Source organism: Mirounga leonina, unplaced genomic scaffold (genome assembly GCF_011800145.1).
Source record: "Mirounga leonina isolate KUSES-001 unplaced genomic scaffold, KU_Mleo_1.0 Mir_268, whole genome shotgun sequence".
NCBI lineage: Eukaryota > Metazoa > Chordata > Mammalia > Carnivora > Phocidae > Mirounga > Mirounga leonina.
In genome coordinates, this window is record NW_023270649.1 from 1,664,502 (window position 1) to 1,682,234 (window position 17,733).

The 17,733-nt window shown below is 44.3% G+C and overlaps 1 protein-coding gene across 1 annotated transcript in view; it reads left to right on the plus strand.

Annotated features, from left to right (window-relative positions):
• The first annotated feature begins 1,881 nt into the window (after positions 1-1,881).
• Positions 1,882-17,733, plus strand: part of ARSF (arylsulfatase F) — a 32,338-nt gene continuing 16,486 nt past the window's right edge. Inside the window, exons 1-6 of the mRNA XM_035029611.1 lie at positions 1,882-1,945; positions 8,256-8,320; positions 9,143-9,225; positions 11,532-11,681; positions 13,229-13,350; positions 15,337-15,459. Of these exons, the coding sequence (XP_034885502.1) occupies positions 1,882-1,945; positions 8,256-8,320; positions 9,143-9,225; positions 11,532-11,681; positions 13,229-13,350; positions 15,337-15,459 (607 nt within the window). The remainder of the gene's footprint in view (positions 1,946-8,255; positions 8,321-9,142; positions 9,226-11,531; positions 11,682-13,228; positions 13,351-15,336; positions 15,460-17,733) is intronic.

A 17,733-nucleotide genomic window follows, 5' to 3' on the forward strand; every position in this document is an offset into this window, starting at 1 on the left:
TCCTTCAAAACACTTTTTATCTTCTCTATTGTTCAGTATTTCTCGATGAGAATAGGTCCAAATCTGATGAAAGACTTGAACAAGGCTGTAATGGGTGCTATGCTTCCGTTATCATTCTTGTGCATCAGTATGCACAATGTGCACATCAATGGGCATACACTTAATTTATTAAGTGTACGCAATTTACTCACCTTTATATAATTGCAAGAAGGCACATGCCGCTGCTCAAGGGTGTGCTTCACGGTTTCAGGCCATGTTTAGAAAACGAGTAGATATTCGTTGTATTTGAATAGTCTGCCAATAAGGGGCATGACGGGGCACTTGATGTTGGTCATCTTAAAATAAATAAAACGCAAGATGGAGAAAAGACTGGGGAATGGGTAAAACCCAGCGCTCGCCAGGGGCTGAGACACCTATACTATGCTTGCTCCTCATGACAACTCTGAGTGGTAGATACGTGTCCGCCTGCATTTCAGAGTTGTGGGATCTCTGAGCTGAGGGAAACAATGTGTTTGTGATTAACCCATCACATGCCCTATATGGTCAGTGTCTTTTAATATCCTTGTGCATCGACAGGGAATGAGCTCCCACCATAGTTGCACCTGGCGATCAATACCATGTCTATGCAGCATTGAGCACGTCATAATTTCACGTCTGCACCTACCTGTACAGATATGGCTAGCTCAGCATCGACATCAGCCTTCTGAGATCTCACAGTGACTGTCCTTCTCCAAATCTGAGACTTGCGTTGGTGTCCGCAGGGACAGGAGCTGAGTCTGCTGTTGACTTGAACCCCATGACATTGTCACGATGTGGCTGGTATGACCTACACACACATGGTGGTTTTGTAGGATTCAACCCAGGATTTATTCAGGGCTCAAGAAACATCCTCGGAGGAAAAAGGTTGAGATCAGCCCTCATGTGCGTTACTATGATATCTAACTAATTGGGATGGACAAGATAGACACCTGTTGTAAGAAAAGGCCCTGCATCTGTTGACTTGAACCCCATGACATTGTCATGATGTGGCTGAGTATGGGGGTTTCATAGGATTCAACCCAGGATTTATTCAGGGCTCAAGAAACACCCTCGGAAGAAAAAGGTTGAGATCAACCCCAATGTGTGTTATTAGGATATCTAACCAATTGGGATGGACAAGATAGACACCTATTGTAAGAAAAGGCAGTAAAGAGTAATCCCTTGCATTCCCAAAAGGGCAATTGCACATGTAAGCTCACCACACAGTCCACGGTTTGCATGGAGAGGCTTCCTCCAGAAAATTCTGGAAACCCCTCTGAACTCAGCGCCTCTGACCCCAGTGCCTTGGATCCATAGCTTTGAGCTAAGGGAAGGGGTATCGGCATTGGTTGCATAGGAATCTGGACACGCCTGAATGTCTCCAGGGCCCCGGACAAGTCCCCAGGTCAGGCTCTGAAGGAGTAGTGATGTGTTGCAGGGCCAAATGGGGCTTCTGTGGTCCTGGTCTGAGTTGGCTGCACAGCTGGGCTGAGTGGGCAGGCAGCTGGTCTGAAGCAAAAGAGACAAACAAACAAAAAGAACCACCCAAAAATATGAACATGTTTCAAGAGAAAAGAGGCTCGTGAATATATGCTCCTTCACGCCTAACGATGTGTGGGTTAAAATGCTGGGCATATTCATCCCCAAAGGAGATGGTATTGGATACCTGGTGTTGTATCCTGCCTTGTTCAGGGAGGGATTTATCAGCCAATGATGCATGAAAGTCATGGGGTCTCCCGTGCGTGATTGTGGCCTTGAACCATCCGTACCTTTCAGAGAACATACACTGCATATTTCAGGTCGTGTTCCGCCTGGGGGACACAGGTCTGGGAAGTGATGTAGCTGCTTGGCACCCAGCGAGACATGGATGGAGGTCTTCACTGTGACGTCAAAAGTGGCCATGGAGGAGATGTCAAGACACCACAAGGTACTATTAATCTTCTAATTAATTAAACAAGAAGTGTGCTGGAATGAGGTGGCCCTGATACCATGATAGCGAAGAGAGCAAACCAAAACCAGCAAACGCACTTGTACCCGAGGAAATGGAATTTGGAGAAGAACCAGCCACAAACAGCGGTCCAGCTAGGCTTTCCCAAAAGCCGTAGAGCCGATCTGATAACCGCCTCTCTGCATCTGTCCTATAAAAGGCTTTCCCGAGCTCCCATCTCTACAGAGCTCATGACCACATTAGGTTTGGTGGTGCCCGCTGCAGACAGACCCTTGTTTGCCCAAATGAACTGCAACCTTTTAATGGGTCTTTGTTGGTCTTCTTTTAAGTCCAAAAGGGGACTTGGCGGGAGTCATGGCGAGATGTCATAGAATAGGACCAGGCTTCATGGTTCCATCTTGAAGTTATAAGCTGGGAGTCTGGGTTTGTATATGGAGGGTCTCACAGGTGCTGGGAATGCAGCTGGGGGAGAGGCAAAGCCTGTCCTTACCCTCATGCACCTGACATTCAAATGGGGCACAATGGTCATCAAAAGAGGCTCCCAGGCATTGGGTTTGCCAGGCAGGTATCCACATAATGAGCCAATGAAGGAGGGGTGGTCAGGAAGGGATCTTCTGGTAGTGACATAATGGTGGAGCAGAGCCTGGGGATGGAGAGGAGGGATGGCCCCTGGATAAGCGTCAGAGAGGAGCTAGGTGAATGGTCTCTGTCTGTGTTCAGGGAGGAGGTAACAGGCCAGGGTTGAAGCACATTGTGGGTTGAATGGGGTCCCCCACCCTTAAACCACATGCTGAAGCCTTAATTCCCCAGTACCTCGGATAAGAATGTGACCTTATTTGAACATAGGGTTGCTGCAGGTTGAATCAGCTATATTAAGGTGAGGACATCCTAGAGTAACGTGGGACATGACCTGGTGTCCCTATAAAAAGGGGTTGGAATTTGGACATAGACACATGTGGAGAAGGTCATGTGGACATGAAGGCAGAGGTAGGACCAGCCAAGGGATGCCCAGGACCGCCGGCAGGCCCCAGAAGCTGGGACACAGACATGGAGCAGCCTGTCCCCTGAAGTCTCCAAGAGGAACCAACCCTGCCCCGCCTGGATCTCAGCAGCCCTGCCCCACCTGGATCTCAGCAGCCCTGCCCTGCCTGGATCTCAGACTTCTGGTCTCCAGATCTGGGACAGAATGAATCCCTGTTGTTTTAAGCCACCAAGTTTGTGGGTATTTGTAGCAGGAGCTCCAAGAAACTTGTGCACCATCCATCCCTACATCTGTAAGCTTCCAAAATTCTGTGTTCAGTTCTCCCAAATAGAGACAGACTGTATTTTATTTTTGTAGACAAACTGTAGTTTAATTAAATGTACACTTAATTTGTTTTTCTTTCCCGATCTCTATAACCCTGGGTTTATTCTTTACACTTGAAGCTGAAAACAAGCAAACCAACAAATTACCAGGATGCGTCCACTCTTACCATTTTGTTGGATTCTTATGCAATCATTTGGATTCATGAAGAGAGTCTTCCGGGTTTTTATGGATTGTCTTGTGTGTGTGTTCCTTCTTGTCTTTCTGGAGTTGCTTTCATCATAGAGCTTGTGCGTCTTTAAACGTTTTATCCACCATACCCTTTGCTCTTTCTCCCTGGCTTGTCATAAATTTCCATCCCACGTCCTGTGGGTTTTCACTGTGGTATTACAACCACTGGTGGTTTTAATTCAGCAATGATTTCTCACTATGAAGTATCATTCCTGCTTCTTCATGGTGCCTCCCTTTGCCAGTGACAAAGTTCTGCTGATGACATACATTAGTAGTCTTAGCACGGCTTCTCTGTTTTATGGAGAAATTCCATCTCCTCGCATATTCTGAATTTTTAGAAGGACGTCTGTGGTCTGTGCATTGGATTATAGAGTCTTTCCCAGCATCAAGTTGTTTTCCTTGTATCTGAACTTGGGGCATTTCTTTTTCTGTGCGATTATGTGGCACAAGGCATGGGGGAAGGTTTACTTGTCTTTGGGGGTGTGGTGGAGTGGATCGGGTCTGTCTTGAAGGAGGTGCTGACAGGGATTGAGTTCTTGGAAAGCAGGGACCCTCGGCTGTTCCCTGGAGCGGCTCGGATGCTGCCTGAGCATGTGGCCCCTCTCCCTGCCCCGCCTCGCATCCTCATCCCTGCAGACGTAGACTTGTCCCGTGGGTGAGTGGCGTGCCAGCTAAGGGGAACTCGCCATCCCAGCCCATAACCATGGCATCCATGTTTTATGGCACCAGTGATGCTTTTTGTTTCCTTTTTGCCATGATGATCCAGCATCCCAGGTGGCTCTGCACCCCCACCTTGTCCGTCCCTCGGCACTGGGGACCGTCACTAACTCTGCTTCACGCCATGTAGTTGGCTATGACACCATGACCCATCACTTTGGTGTAGATTCCTAAGGCTTTTGTTTAATTAGTTTCATCAGACTTTCCATTGACTGTTGGTTTTCTGAGCTGAACATTTCTTTTATAATTAATAGCAAGACCCTCTCCTTTCCTTCTTGTGGTTATTATGTGGTTCACTGGGCAGAGCGTCCAAAACTGAAGTTCAATATTAGTGGAGAGTACGTCAATGCCACACCCCTGCCTGGGTTTTAATGCAGTTGCCTCTGTTGTTGTGCTCATGAGCTGGCCCATGCTGCCATGCACAGGAGTGCACACACACACATGTGTATACGCAGAGACACAACGTGCATGTGAACACACAGAGAGATAAACACACACATACACAGATGCCCAACACACACACACCAATACACACACATATAAAGACATGCACAGAAGCATACACAGAGATGTACCATGCATGTGCACACAGAGAGACACGGGGGCACACAAAAACACACATCCATGCACACACATATGCACGCACACGTACACACAAACACACAGATACACCCTTACACACACACATATTATCCCTTTCTAAAGAAAAAGAACGAAACGCTCTATCATCAGTTTGCTGTTTTGTTTTTTTTCTAATGGTGGATGTTTATGAATTGTATGGAGTGGTCTCGGCCATTATTGACAGTGTGACTTTGTCTACTTCCTCCCGGTGAGGTCAGGTGTCACGTTAACCAGGGTCGTAAATCGTGCAAACTGCTCTGTTATTAGCACCGTAGCTCGCGGTCAGGCCCAGCACTAAACGCTCCAGTTAGATTTGGATTCCAGATAAGCAACGAATGCTCTTCCCCAGTGTGAGGTCCCTGTGCAGTATTTGGGACGTACTTGGCAGTAAAATGAATACAGCGCATGTCACTGAGAGTCAAAATGAGCTGGGAGCATTTATCTACTACCTATGGTAACCCAGCGAGAGTGGGGTTCAGCCTGTGTGCTAGAGAACAATCCCTTCAGTGGCCCTGGCGAGCCTGCGTGGACAGGGCTGACGTGGAGGGTAGTGACTGCAGGAAACATGTCTTTGTGTGCTCTCTGAAGACAGGCATGTTGTTCTCCACCCTATCCAGTTCTGGAAACCAAGGTGGGGGCTGCAGCGACATCAGACGGGGCAGTATTTTGGGATACTAAACTTCCCACCCCAGCTGTTGTGTATGAGAGACAGGACACAGCCCCGAGTGGTTCAGCCTGTCTGTGGTTCAGCGTCTTGTGCCTTTGGGGAGGAATCAAGCACACTTGTCCAGAACCACGACACACGCAAATGCCGTCCTACGGTATAGCCTCGAGGGAACCATGACATCTGAATTGTCACATTTTCTTTGCCATCGATGCTTTCCTTTTTTCAAACACAGTTGTTGCAGACTCAGCAATCCATCATAAATCATGGAGTATCTCTCCTTTGCCGTGAGCTAGAATCCAAGCTCCACATAGTAAAGCCCAAGTTCCCAGCATTTTACAATTTATTTCCTCCTGTGTTGCGTGGATCTCCCCTGGCAAACCCCCACTTTCTGACCTGCCTTAGATGCACTCTGTCAGGACTTCAGTCCAAGAGTTACTTTTTCCAAGACCCCCCTCTGATCATCCAAGGTACAATTCTTTGCTATGGTGAGCGCTGTGAATTGTGTAAGACTATTGAATCACAGACCCATACCTCTGAATAAATAATATATTATATGTTAAAAAAAAAAAAAAAGAAGAAGAAGAAGAAGATAGTAGGAAGGGAAAAGTGAACGGGGGGAAATGGGAGGGGGAGACGAACCATGAGAGACTATGGACTCTGAGAAACAAACTGAGGGTTCTAGAGGGGAGGGGGGTGGGAGGATGGGTTAGCCTGGTGATGGGTTTTAAGGAGGACACGTACTGCATGGAGCACTGGGTGTTATGCACAAACAATGAATCATGGAACACTACATCAAAAACTAATGATGTAATGTATGGTGATTAACATAACATAATAAAAAAAAAGAATTATTTGCACGTTCTCATCTGCATCCTCGTTTCAACCAAGGATGCGTTTGGGGTTCCTCTGTGATTTTTTATTCCACTTGGTTATTTCCACATTTCTCTCCTGTCCTGGAATCGAAGGATCTCTATTGAGCAGCAAGCCATTCTGACTCAGCCTTGTAAGTTTGATATCTACTGCAGATATCAAATGCTTCCCTAGCGTTGTTAAAACTTCATTAAACAAATGCAATTTTGCTTGAAGGCAGAAGAGTTAATTCTCCAACATCTGGTGGGAGTCTGGCCATTTTCTTTCTTTCTTTTATTTGTAAGATCTTATCCATTTGTTTGAGAGAGAGAGTGATAGAGAGAACACAAGCTGGGTGGAGGGGCAGAGGGAGAAGCAGACTCCCGGCTGAGCAGGGAGCCCGATGCCAGGCTCCATCCCAGGACCCTGAGATCATGACCTGAGCTGAAGGCAGATGCTGAACCAACTGAGCCACCCAAGTGCCCTTGGCCATTTTTCCATAAAGGCTATTCTCAGCGTGTTGCTCATTGCAAAAACAATGTGTGTGTTATGGCTTCCCTGAAACTGGATTATTGGCAGGCCATGTTTTTATGTTTGAAAGGCAGGATAGGGTTTGTACTTCTTACCTGGCTAACACATCTTTCATCTCTAGGGAGGGCAGGAGAACCTGATTCCATATCATTTGGATATGGAATTATGCAGTCTTCAGCATCTGATCCCTGTGAAGGATGAGGATAATGACCCCCTTTCTGGGGGGCACCTGAAATTATCAGTGGACAAGGCCAGGGAGAGTCCTTGAGAGTGTTCCCTTAATAACAGTGCATATGTACCCGTCAAAGTGCAAACATGATTTCATCCATTTAGAAAATGAACTTGAGGGTCTAAGGAGCTTAGCAAAGGTCTCTAGCATCTGTGGTAAGCAGATGACCATTTATAATCTAACTCTACCTCTTATTGGAGGCATCACCTTGTTCCATAGGCACAATCTACATTCTCAAAAAAATGCCAACTTTGACAAGGCAGACATCCTATCAATTTTTCTTGGAAGACGTTGATCTTCACCAGGGACACCATGCCCAATGTGATCATGAATGTTCGCATGTACTCAAAGTCCTGTTCAAGTGTCCATTAGGGCTTATATCTTAAGATTCATGCATTTCTTTTGAGGAGAGTGGCCAAGTGCCAAATCGTACCTATTTAGGCAAAATCAGGGTTTTCCAACTCATTTCCACAAGCACTCAATCTGAGGACAGGGTAGATTTCAAATCATTGTCATTAACATGATCATATTGGATGAATATAACTCAAGAAACATGGCCCCAGTCTGGCCAATGTCTTGTGTCTTACCTTCCAATGGTTTCGTTTCTGGACTTTAAAATGGTTGCTTATGATAGCGGTATTGCATTACATAAAGATGACTGATTAAGTAGCATGAATCAACACTTGAAATTTGACAGACAATTGTCACTTAGTTGCATTTATTAACATAAAGTGGCAGCCAGCAAGTACCGAACATATCAAGATGCACAAATCCTATGGAAACAAATTACTAACAGGGAGCGCAATTGTACATGAGTGGAAAACCTTTTATGGTACGATAAGTAAGGGCCCTGAGTAACTTCCTAAGAAACTTAACCCACAACACAAGGAAAGATGAGATGCATAACGAGAGCCCCCAGAATCTGGAAGTAGAAGAACCATTGAATGAACACACTGATGAGACTTTAAACCAGGTGATTATGGAGCTGTCATGGGAATCTGTATTTGGAAACACTTTTATGCCTTAAAATTTATTGTTCAGGCTGAAAACTTGGTATACTCTTCATGGTGCTCATTCCAAAGAATGGGTTCAGAACTTCTTCATGCATGCTTTTTGGTGTTTTTATGCAATTCCCATGCAGAGCTCCCCAAGAACAAAGATGACCTGGGGATCATCTGTATGTTGGGTCTGACGGTCCAGGATCTGGTATCTAAAGTTGATGAAACCACACAGTGGCATCTGGAATAAAACATCCCATTTCAAAAAAAAAACAAAAACAAAAACAAAAAACTATGTTCTATTGGAAAAGGGGAGAATGAGAATCTGTGCAGCTAATCCCCAGGCAAACAGGTCTGGTTTATTTATAATGAGAATCTGTGCGGCTAATCCCCAAGCAATCCGCTCCGGTTTGTTTAACTGGGTATTCATGAGCTTTTCTTTGTGTGTAGGATGAGAATGCCTTGGTTCTTATACACAGATCCTTTCATTATGTGGGAAGGTGGCTGTCTCTGTCTCGCTGTGCTTCACTTGCTGCTGGATGGCAATCCATTTAGGGCATGGCGTTGACAAATAGCATATCCATGAGCCCCCCCCAGGTTATTCCCCATAGTTGGTCTTGTTGAGCAGAACTGAGAAATAATCCCGGGAGTTAGGGAGAGACTGTATTTCCCCTCCTTTGGTTAGGTGTACAGATCGCCCCAGGGCAATGCTGGAGTCTGTCAAGTCATCAGAATGCAATGGCCAGGCTCAAGCGATTCTTCCTCTGTAGTAGAGAAGCTTGATGAATCATTTTGGTGGTAGTCACAGATAAGAACACTCGGTTAATACAGGGAGGGTGCCAAGGGCTTTGCTGACTATGACATTTCCCCCCCTGAGTTTGTACAAGGAGATGCAAATCAGGGAGGCAAGCCAGGTTGATTCATTTGTGTCTCACAAACCTGAACCATCTGGGTGGGCAGAGCGTTGACCAGCCTCCACATTGCAGAGGGAGGTGGTACCAGCAGGGTGACGTTTGGCTAATAAGTCCAGGTGGCTGTTGAGGAGAAGCAAGAGTTCTTCAAGACGGCCTTCTGGTTTTGTCCTGGACGACAGGTGGACCAAACCAGTGACAGGTGAGTCAAGGAAGTCTTATTAGGACGGACATTCTTGACTCTTCTTGCTTCTTGATTAGTTTGTTATCAGGGGCAGAGTTGGGATTTTGGAAGCCCCTTTGGCTGACTATTTTATAGAGCCCAATGGATCAGCTTAGGCATTGAGAGGTTGAATCCAAACCAATGTTTGTTTGAATAAGCTTCTCTCCTTTCTCCCTCCTTCCTTCATGTATTAGCCAATAGCTCTTTCTCTGTGGTCTCTGGCATCTTGCTTTGGATAAGACAGATTGATGAAGGAGGTAGTGCATATTATGTCCCCAATATTATTTTAACTACATATATGAGTGATAGCTTGCAGGTGAAAGATGAGTGTTTTCTTTCACTGCAATGAATTTTGCGGTAATACCATGTGCTCATCATAGCCCCACCTCGTGATATATGGTGATTAACTATCCTAAAATCACTGTATAGTGGTGTTGATTCATGCTAATGCAAAACCAAAATAGTAGATACATTCAAGTAATTACCTCTTTTCGGGTGACCCAAATTCATCCCATGTAGACGTTCTGAATATAAGCCCTTAGGTTCAGCACCTCCTCAAGCCTATACTGTCATCCAGACATGTTTTAGGGTAGATTTAGGGACTGGACCAGTTGACTTAAGAGGCAGAAAGAAGCAGGTGGACCCAGGACTTGGCACAGTGCGAGCTCCTTAAAAATAAACTAAGAGTGGCAGAGACATTGATGGTGGAAGGTTTGTGTCTTGACAGATTTTGGAAAACCAGTTTTAAATATCAGAAGTGGAAATATAGCTTTGTGATCTCATGAGGATTTAACAATGGGGACTATTGTCATTAACATGAAAATAATGCCTTTTTTTTTGTTTTTTTCAGCACATTTTATCTCTGGCCAAGGAAAATAGGAAGGCACTTGGCGCTGTGTGATGAAGCTCAGGTGAGGGAAGTAGTCAGCACTTTTGCAAATGTGTTGAATGTAATGGACAATCTGGGGACACGTGTGAATTCAGCTTTACAGATAACAGGCATTCTAGGTCATGTTGTCTAGCTATGGTTGGTTGTAGACGTCTACACTGATATTCTGGATTCAGTAAGTCTACGATAAAATAGGAGATGTCTTTGCAACGGATACAAATGTAAATTGCAGATTTCCAACATAGTCGTATTATTTTAAGATGCTGTAGGTAATTTACTAGCGTTGCATGGTGACAGGTGGTAGCTACATTTGCAGTGTGAGCACAGCATAACAAAGAGATTTGTCCAATCACTGTGCTGTGCACCGGGAACTGATGTCACACTGTCTGCTCACTACACTTCAGTGACAGAAAGAAAAATCAATGGAATGTTGTAAAAATAGGACACGAGAAAAGCAATTCAACCCATGTTGGGTAGATGAAAACACGCATGTAATTATCATGATTTGGCAATGGGAAAATTCCTGGCCATATAGGTCCCGCCTTTGAGAAGTTCACAGTCTTGGGGGGATATGTTAGGGTAAAAGCAAAGTGTTGCTGCTCATGTAGCCAGCATTGTTTCTGAGCATTTACAAAGGGTTCTGAGAGCAGATGAGGGTCAGCGTCCATTTCTCTCCCTCCCAGAGGAAATATTTGAGGTGGGTTTTGAAATATGGATAAAAACAAGATGGAGATTGAACCAACTGTTCAAGTGTCTAATATTCATTACCTGATAATTGAGTAGGGATCTGTTGGGAAGGGAATTATATATTTCTTTGAGACAATGGGACTTGGGTTGGTACTGAGCAGCATCATGAAGGGGACTAGACTGGTCTTCAGATTCCAGGCTGCTCCTTCTCCAGAATTCAGTTCTTCACCCTTCTCCTTTACGCTAGGGTTGCTTTTTCTTTGTTTTTTTTTTTTGCTGTTTGTTGCTGTTGTTGTTTGTTGCTCCAACCAAATGTCCCTTTGGCAAAGCTCTACACCTGCCCATGTTTGAATTCTGTCTGGTGTGAAGGAGAGTCAGCAGGCTCCTTCTTCCCAGGATGTGACCTCAGGAGTCTTATTGCCTTTGGCCTAAGAAATGTTTTGTTGCTGAATAAACGATTTCAGACTTCACCTCCTGGAAAAGCATGCAGTGTATGTGAGTGGGAAACCCAGGATCGGCTCCCTTTGAGCATCAGGGGCTCCATTCAACTATAGTAGCCAATGCTTGGGAAGAGAAATTCGAGGGCTTGGCTGTTCCTCAGGGAGATGTGCCTGGTCTCCAGTGAGCCCTGTTGCTTTCATGTAAAGGGGACATTGCAATGGGACATAGCTCCCAAAATCATCATATAAAATCCATGCTTGCTTTTCAGGAGCCTCTTCATCACTCTGTCTTGGATATGTGTACTCTTAAACCCATGCCAGTCCCAAGGGGAGCATGATGATAAGCCTAATATAGTCCTGATGATGGTTGATGACCTTGGGATTGGGGACCTGGGCTGCTTTGGCAATGACACAATGAGGTATGGCTTCAAGCTGAGTCATGTTATTTCATCTGTTGTCTGGGCTTGGGAGGTTGGTAAAGTTTTATGACTACATCACATGGAAAACCAAATTCATGGGTTGCAACTTGGCCTTAAAAGAAGCAAATAATGTTAAAATCAGGCCTATTTGGATTTGAATCTTGGGTCTGCACTTATCGGTTGTGAAATCTCGAGCAAGTTACTTTTTTTTTTTTTAATATTTTATTTATTTATTCATGAGAGACAGAGAGAGAGAGGCAGAGGGAGAAGCAGGCTCCCAAGGAGCAGGGAGCCCGATGCGGGACTCGATCCCAGGACGCTGCGATCATGACCTGAGCCGAAGGCAGACGCTTAACCATCTGAGCCACCCAGGTGCCCTCGAGCAAGTTACTTAACCTCTGTGTGCCTTGCTTATCTTTCTTGTTGGTTGTGCACACAGGTGGGTAGTATACAGGTGTGAGTTCATATGTGCAAAGCATTTAGAGTAGATACCTGGTGCATAGTGGGCCCTCTGTAATATGCAATATTATGAAGAGTGATGAGTTTTTAAAAGATTTATTTATTTTAAAGAGGGAGAGAGAGTGGGGGAGGGACAGAGAGAGAGAGAATCTCAAGCAGACCCCCACTGCTCACGGAGTCCAACTCAGGGCTTGATCCCATGACCTTGAGATCATGACCTGACCCGAAACCAAGAGTCCTCTGCTCAACCGACTGAGCCACCCAGGTGCCCCTAATGAGTGATGATTTTTATGCATACTTCTACTTGGTGGAACTGGTCATCTTATGCTTCCTAACTTTGGAAGACTTTTAAGGTGATATCCTTCTACTTTAAGTACAGGCACTCTGAAAGAAGAAAAAACATATGTGAAACAGAGTCAGGGCTCTGTAGTAGGCGACAAAAGCCATTGACAAAAGCTGTTGATATCATGCCAACACCACGGCTTAGGAGAGCATCTCAGCAAGACGTGTGAATCCTATACTTTAATAATTCCATCTTGTTCTATCATCTGTCTCATGAAGAAAACTAGGTCTCACTACATTTTACTGGCATCCAGCCAAGTGACTCTTCTGTAGAAGTCTGTCTGATGGTCTCCTATCTCCAGTTATCTTTACAGGAAATGACAAGGCAGGGGCTGCAACCTTCATCTAGAGCAGGAACATCTGTCTACAGAACATGTGCATCAAACTCGTCCTTGTGTCTATAAGTAGCTAGGCATAATTAAGGTCTGTAAGTCATTAGCCTTAATTTAACAGTCCACAGACACGTAAGTTTTTAAATATGTATTTTAGAAGGCAGTGCCATATACTCAGTAGACACATACTGCAGAAGTAAATTATATCAACCCTGCAATAGACTGCCAGTGCCTAAAACCTCAGCTGTTTTTTTTCCATGATGTGGGGAGAAAAAGGAAATAGGGCTCTGTGTGCAGTTTTTTTTTCTCCTGTTCTGAGCTCGGGGAATCATCATAAACAGAGGTGTTGGTTTTTGCCTCTGTCTGTGTCTCCCCTCCTCCTCTCTGCAATTCTGTTTCTGTTTCTCTTTCCAGGACGCCTAACATTGACCGCCTAGCCAGGGAAGGAGTGCAGCTGAATCACCACATCTCTGCAGCCTCCATGTGCACCCCAAGCCGGGCTGCCTTCCTCACAGGAAGATACCCCATCCGATCAGGTGTGTAGATGGACCAGCCTCTGTTACCCTCTGCGGACACATTAGGATTCAAGGAAATGAAAATGTAGCTAGTCCATTTCGAAAAACTTGCCCCAAAAAAGTGCAAACACACACACACACGCACACGCACGCACACGGCTATGTCTATTCACCCCATGCTGACTGTGTATCCTGAGTGTCCTGTGATCAGGCTAGGTGGGACTTTCCATCCTAGGGCAAGAATGAGAAGCTGTCTTGGAAGGAAGTAATTTAAAAAATGCATCTGCATTAATTGGGGGTGTCATGAGGAGGACCTGCCAGAATGTCTCAAACGTTCATCACACATTTTAACCATTGTATAGATGTAATACGTCTTGTTTATTCATCCCTCAGTTGATCAACCATTGGATTGCTTCTGGCTTTAGGCTCTTATGAATAGTTCTGCTGTGTACCTGCCCGTACACGTCTTTGACTCAACACATATTTTCAGGTCTTTTGGATACATACCAAGGGGTGGGACGGATGGGCCATATGGTTATATTTTCAAGGGTGATCAGACCGGCTATGGTTTATGGGCACAGATTCTGTAGTTTAAGAGGAAGCAGAGCATACAATTCATAGGTCAGTGTTTATGTCCAATTCTTAGTCAAGCTTGAGAAGCCCCTTGTCCAGCTCCTTGAGGGTGTCACGTAACCTTTTGCATCCCGTGAGGTTGATGATATCTTGCTTAGCTGGTGCTAAGGTGAATCAGGTCTGGTAAACATTAAATTCTTTATTCTTTGTTTTCTCATGGTAAACTTATAGGTGATTTGACTCCTTTTTTTTTCTGCGCTGCTCACTGTATGTAAAACTAGCTTCCCTAACATTTAGAAGGAGATGGTTTCATGTAGAGGGCATGGTTACCAAATCTAACTTGGAAGACTTTTCTCTTGCCTCCTTGTATCTGGGATTTAAACAGTGGGAGCTCCCTCTCTGAAAGTCTCCATTCGAATTGCCTCTCTTGCTTTTATCTAGAATTTCTCTTTCTTTTCACCCACTTTGTCCTGTCTTATTCAATTTCCTCTGCACTCCCAGATTTTGCTTCAAGGTTGGGCCGCCATTTTGGAAGGAAGCCAGGATAGGTCAGTTTAGGGAGTTCTTCAGGCCGGATTGCTCCAACATTTTCAATACACCCAGAAACCTTCAATCACTAGCAGTAGGACTGGGAAAAGTCCTTCTGTTTTTGCTCTTCAGGGGAACACCTGATGGCTATTCTGAGGTTCTTCGGTTACTGGATCCTTCAGAAACTGGTTTGTTTTCTTCTGCTTCTTTTCTGTAAAAAGTAGGTTTTGGGCTTGTGGTTGACATGTCCCCATCTACCTGTCACCTAGATTTGTCATTAGTGATGTCCATGGGGATGAGCAGTTTTCTTTTCTTATTGCTCTATTTTTGGGAAGGAATGGAGATGTTCAAAACTATGTGTCCACTCTTCCTGGATGCCCCAATGTCAATGTTTTTGACAGACATTTGGCTTATCCATCTTTTGTACAAATACAGCTAAAACCTATTGTCAGAAAAAAGAATCCATTATCGAAACAGTAGGGTTTGAAGTTTTCATGAGATTTCATTTTTTGGCTCCTTTTCCAATACGGTGATTCCCCCACCAAGGGTAGCCTGTGTTGGATGTTCAATCATCAGTGTCTATTGAAATGACACCCCGTGTCATCATAAACATGCTGGAAGTTATGTGTAGACCGCTATTTGAATGGTGTGTTTGTGCATGTCTGGTAGTGTTGTGTGTATGCATGGAAGCTTGTAAAGGGGTCTGTAGTGGGGACCAGTGTGAGTTCTGTCTGGGGAACACAATTTTCCTCCCCCGCAGGATGATTATCTGTTCCTCACTTGTTACATTTGCACCTTCCAGCTCCTGAACCCGCCATAACTCACCTCCTCTTCAGCTGATGGACATCTACTCATCTATTGTGTGTGTTCTATTATTTTTTGGTTTTGTTTTTCCATCCCACTTAGGAATGGTTTCTAGTCTAGTGGACCGTGTCATCATCACACTTGGAGTCCCTGCTGGACTCCCTCATAACGAGACGACGTTTGCAGACTTACTGAAAAAGCAAGGGTATAGCACAGCAGTGATAGGTAAGAAGTGGCCAAAAGCATGACTTATTCACTATAAAGAGACAATACGTGTTGTTCTATTCTTTTTTTAAAGATTTATTTATTTATTTGAGAGAGCACAAGTGGGAGGGGCAGAGGGAAAGGGAGAGGGAATCTGAAGCAGACTCTGGGTTGAGCATGGAGCCCGACGCGGGGCTTGATCTCACAACCCTGAGATCACAACCTGAGCAGAAACCAAGAGTCTGATGCTTAACTGACTGAGCCATCCAGGCGCCCCTGTATTCTCTACTTGACGTGGTTTTCTTGGAAATCCTTTATTTCAAAATAAGTGTGCATCTTGGCTATGGCAGAGAAGACCCTCTCTAGGATGTAGGCTCTACATCTGCCATTTTATTGGCTACCTCCGACCTTTCTCTTTACTTTTCAACATTAATCTGCTTCATATATTATATGGTCTTTCTCAATAAATGTATCCCCCATGTCCTCCAGAACTCTCTTTCATTGTTGTGTTTTGCTCACCTGGGACACTCTATCATAATGACCCGCCCCATCCAACACACACTCACACACACATACACACACACACAAACCCTCCTTCCTAAATGGCACCTGTTTATCCTTTTCAGACATAATTCAGGTGCAACAGAAGGCCCCTTCCCACCTGACCCCCAGACCTTGCCAGATGGTCACCCCATGTGTTTCTGTATCACCCTGTGTTCTTCATCTTTGCATAGACCCCACCATACTATGGTGGTCTTACTACATTTTATTCTCTGCTGACTCTGAAATCCTTCATCTCACTCACCATGTATGATTTAAGAAATGTGACGAGCCCTCTCAAGAACACACAAATAGCTTTATGCATCATTAACTTCTTATGGAGTGTCAACTTTTGTCTCTACCATATGTCCATCACCCAAATAGAAAAAAAATATATTAAAAAAAAAAATGCCTTTTGAAAAAGGTCTACACCCTGTATCTGTCACCTAGATCAAGATAAGGAGCATTTCAGTTGCCTCAGAAAGTTTCCATTGGCCTCTTCCAGTCTGTCCCCCTGGTTTAGCTCCTCCTTTCACCACTCCCACAGCTTAAGAGAGTCAGTGCAGAGGAGAAAACTGTGCTGCTCCCTTTGGCAATGATTAAGTCTGCATTTAGTCTCCCAGTTGCATTGCGTTGGGATGGTAATGATCATGATCCCTAGTTAATTGCACTGCACATTGACAGAATCATTGGTAACTTATAGGCAGAAGGGATGTCTGAGAATAAACCATCTCCCTAATTTCAAAGATAAGGAAATTGGTTCTTTCCAAGGCTGAGAGACACATGAGATGTTTTAATGCAAATGTTGCACAATAAAATCAGATTTGTCCAAGTATTCAAGCATCTCTGTGCTTGAATATTTTCTCAATATAAGTTCTCTTGCCCACCTCATTATTTCATTAAAATGGAACCATGGATGTTGTACGGATGTCTTTTTTCTCACTGCCAAAGATGATAGATGTCAACCAATGATGACCCATTGGAAGCTAAACTTACTGTCCCCATTTCAGAGCCTGGGTTTCAATTGGCATGAAAATAACATGCCATTTTATTTTACTATTTTTTGGGGGGGCTAAATACATATGCTGTTTTATTAATTATTTTAAAATATGGCAGACTAGTACCCTCTCATTACTTTTGTTATTTTTTGTTTTTGTTTTTGTTTTTTATTTTTTTTCAAGCCATTGATACGTTTATTAACTCACATAAAATAAATCTGAGGTAGGGTCATTCCAGAGTTGGTTAATTCTGGGGTTCAACAATTATTTCAAGGACCTCAGTTTCTTCCACTTTTTCCATTTTTTTATTATTAACATATAATGTAATATTTGCTTCAGGGGTACAGGTCTGTGATTCATCAGTCTTACACAATACTCAGCACTCACCACAACACATACCCTTCCCAATGTCCATCACCCAGCCACCCCATCCCTCCCATAACATGCCATTTTAAATCAATTTTTGTAGCCAATTTGACATTGATAAGAGAAGACAATCTTAGCGGAGGTGCAGGACAGAAAAACCTAGACCATAGCCTTGCTTCTCATCTGTTTACCCCCTCAGGTGCTCAGAGATATGAGTACATGCATCCTTCACGTGGTTCTAACTCCACACAGGGAACCATTCATGTTTTAGTAGATACACACGATCATACTCTCTTAGAGTCCACATGCCAACAGGATGGCCATGGGTCTTTTTGTTACTGTTCAAGGTGTGGCAAGTTTTATCAAATAAAGTTCAGTGAACTTTAGTAGG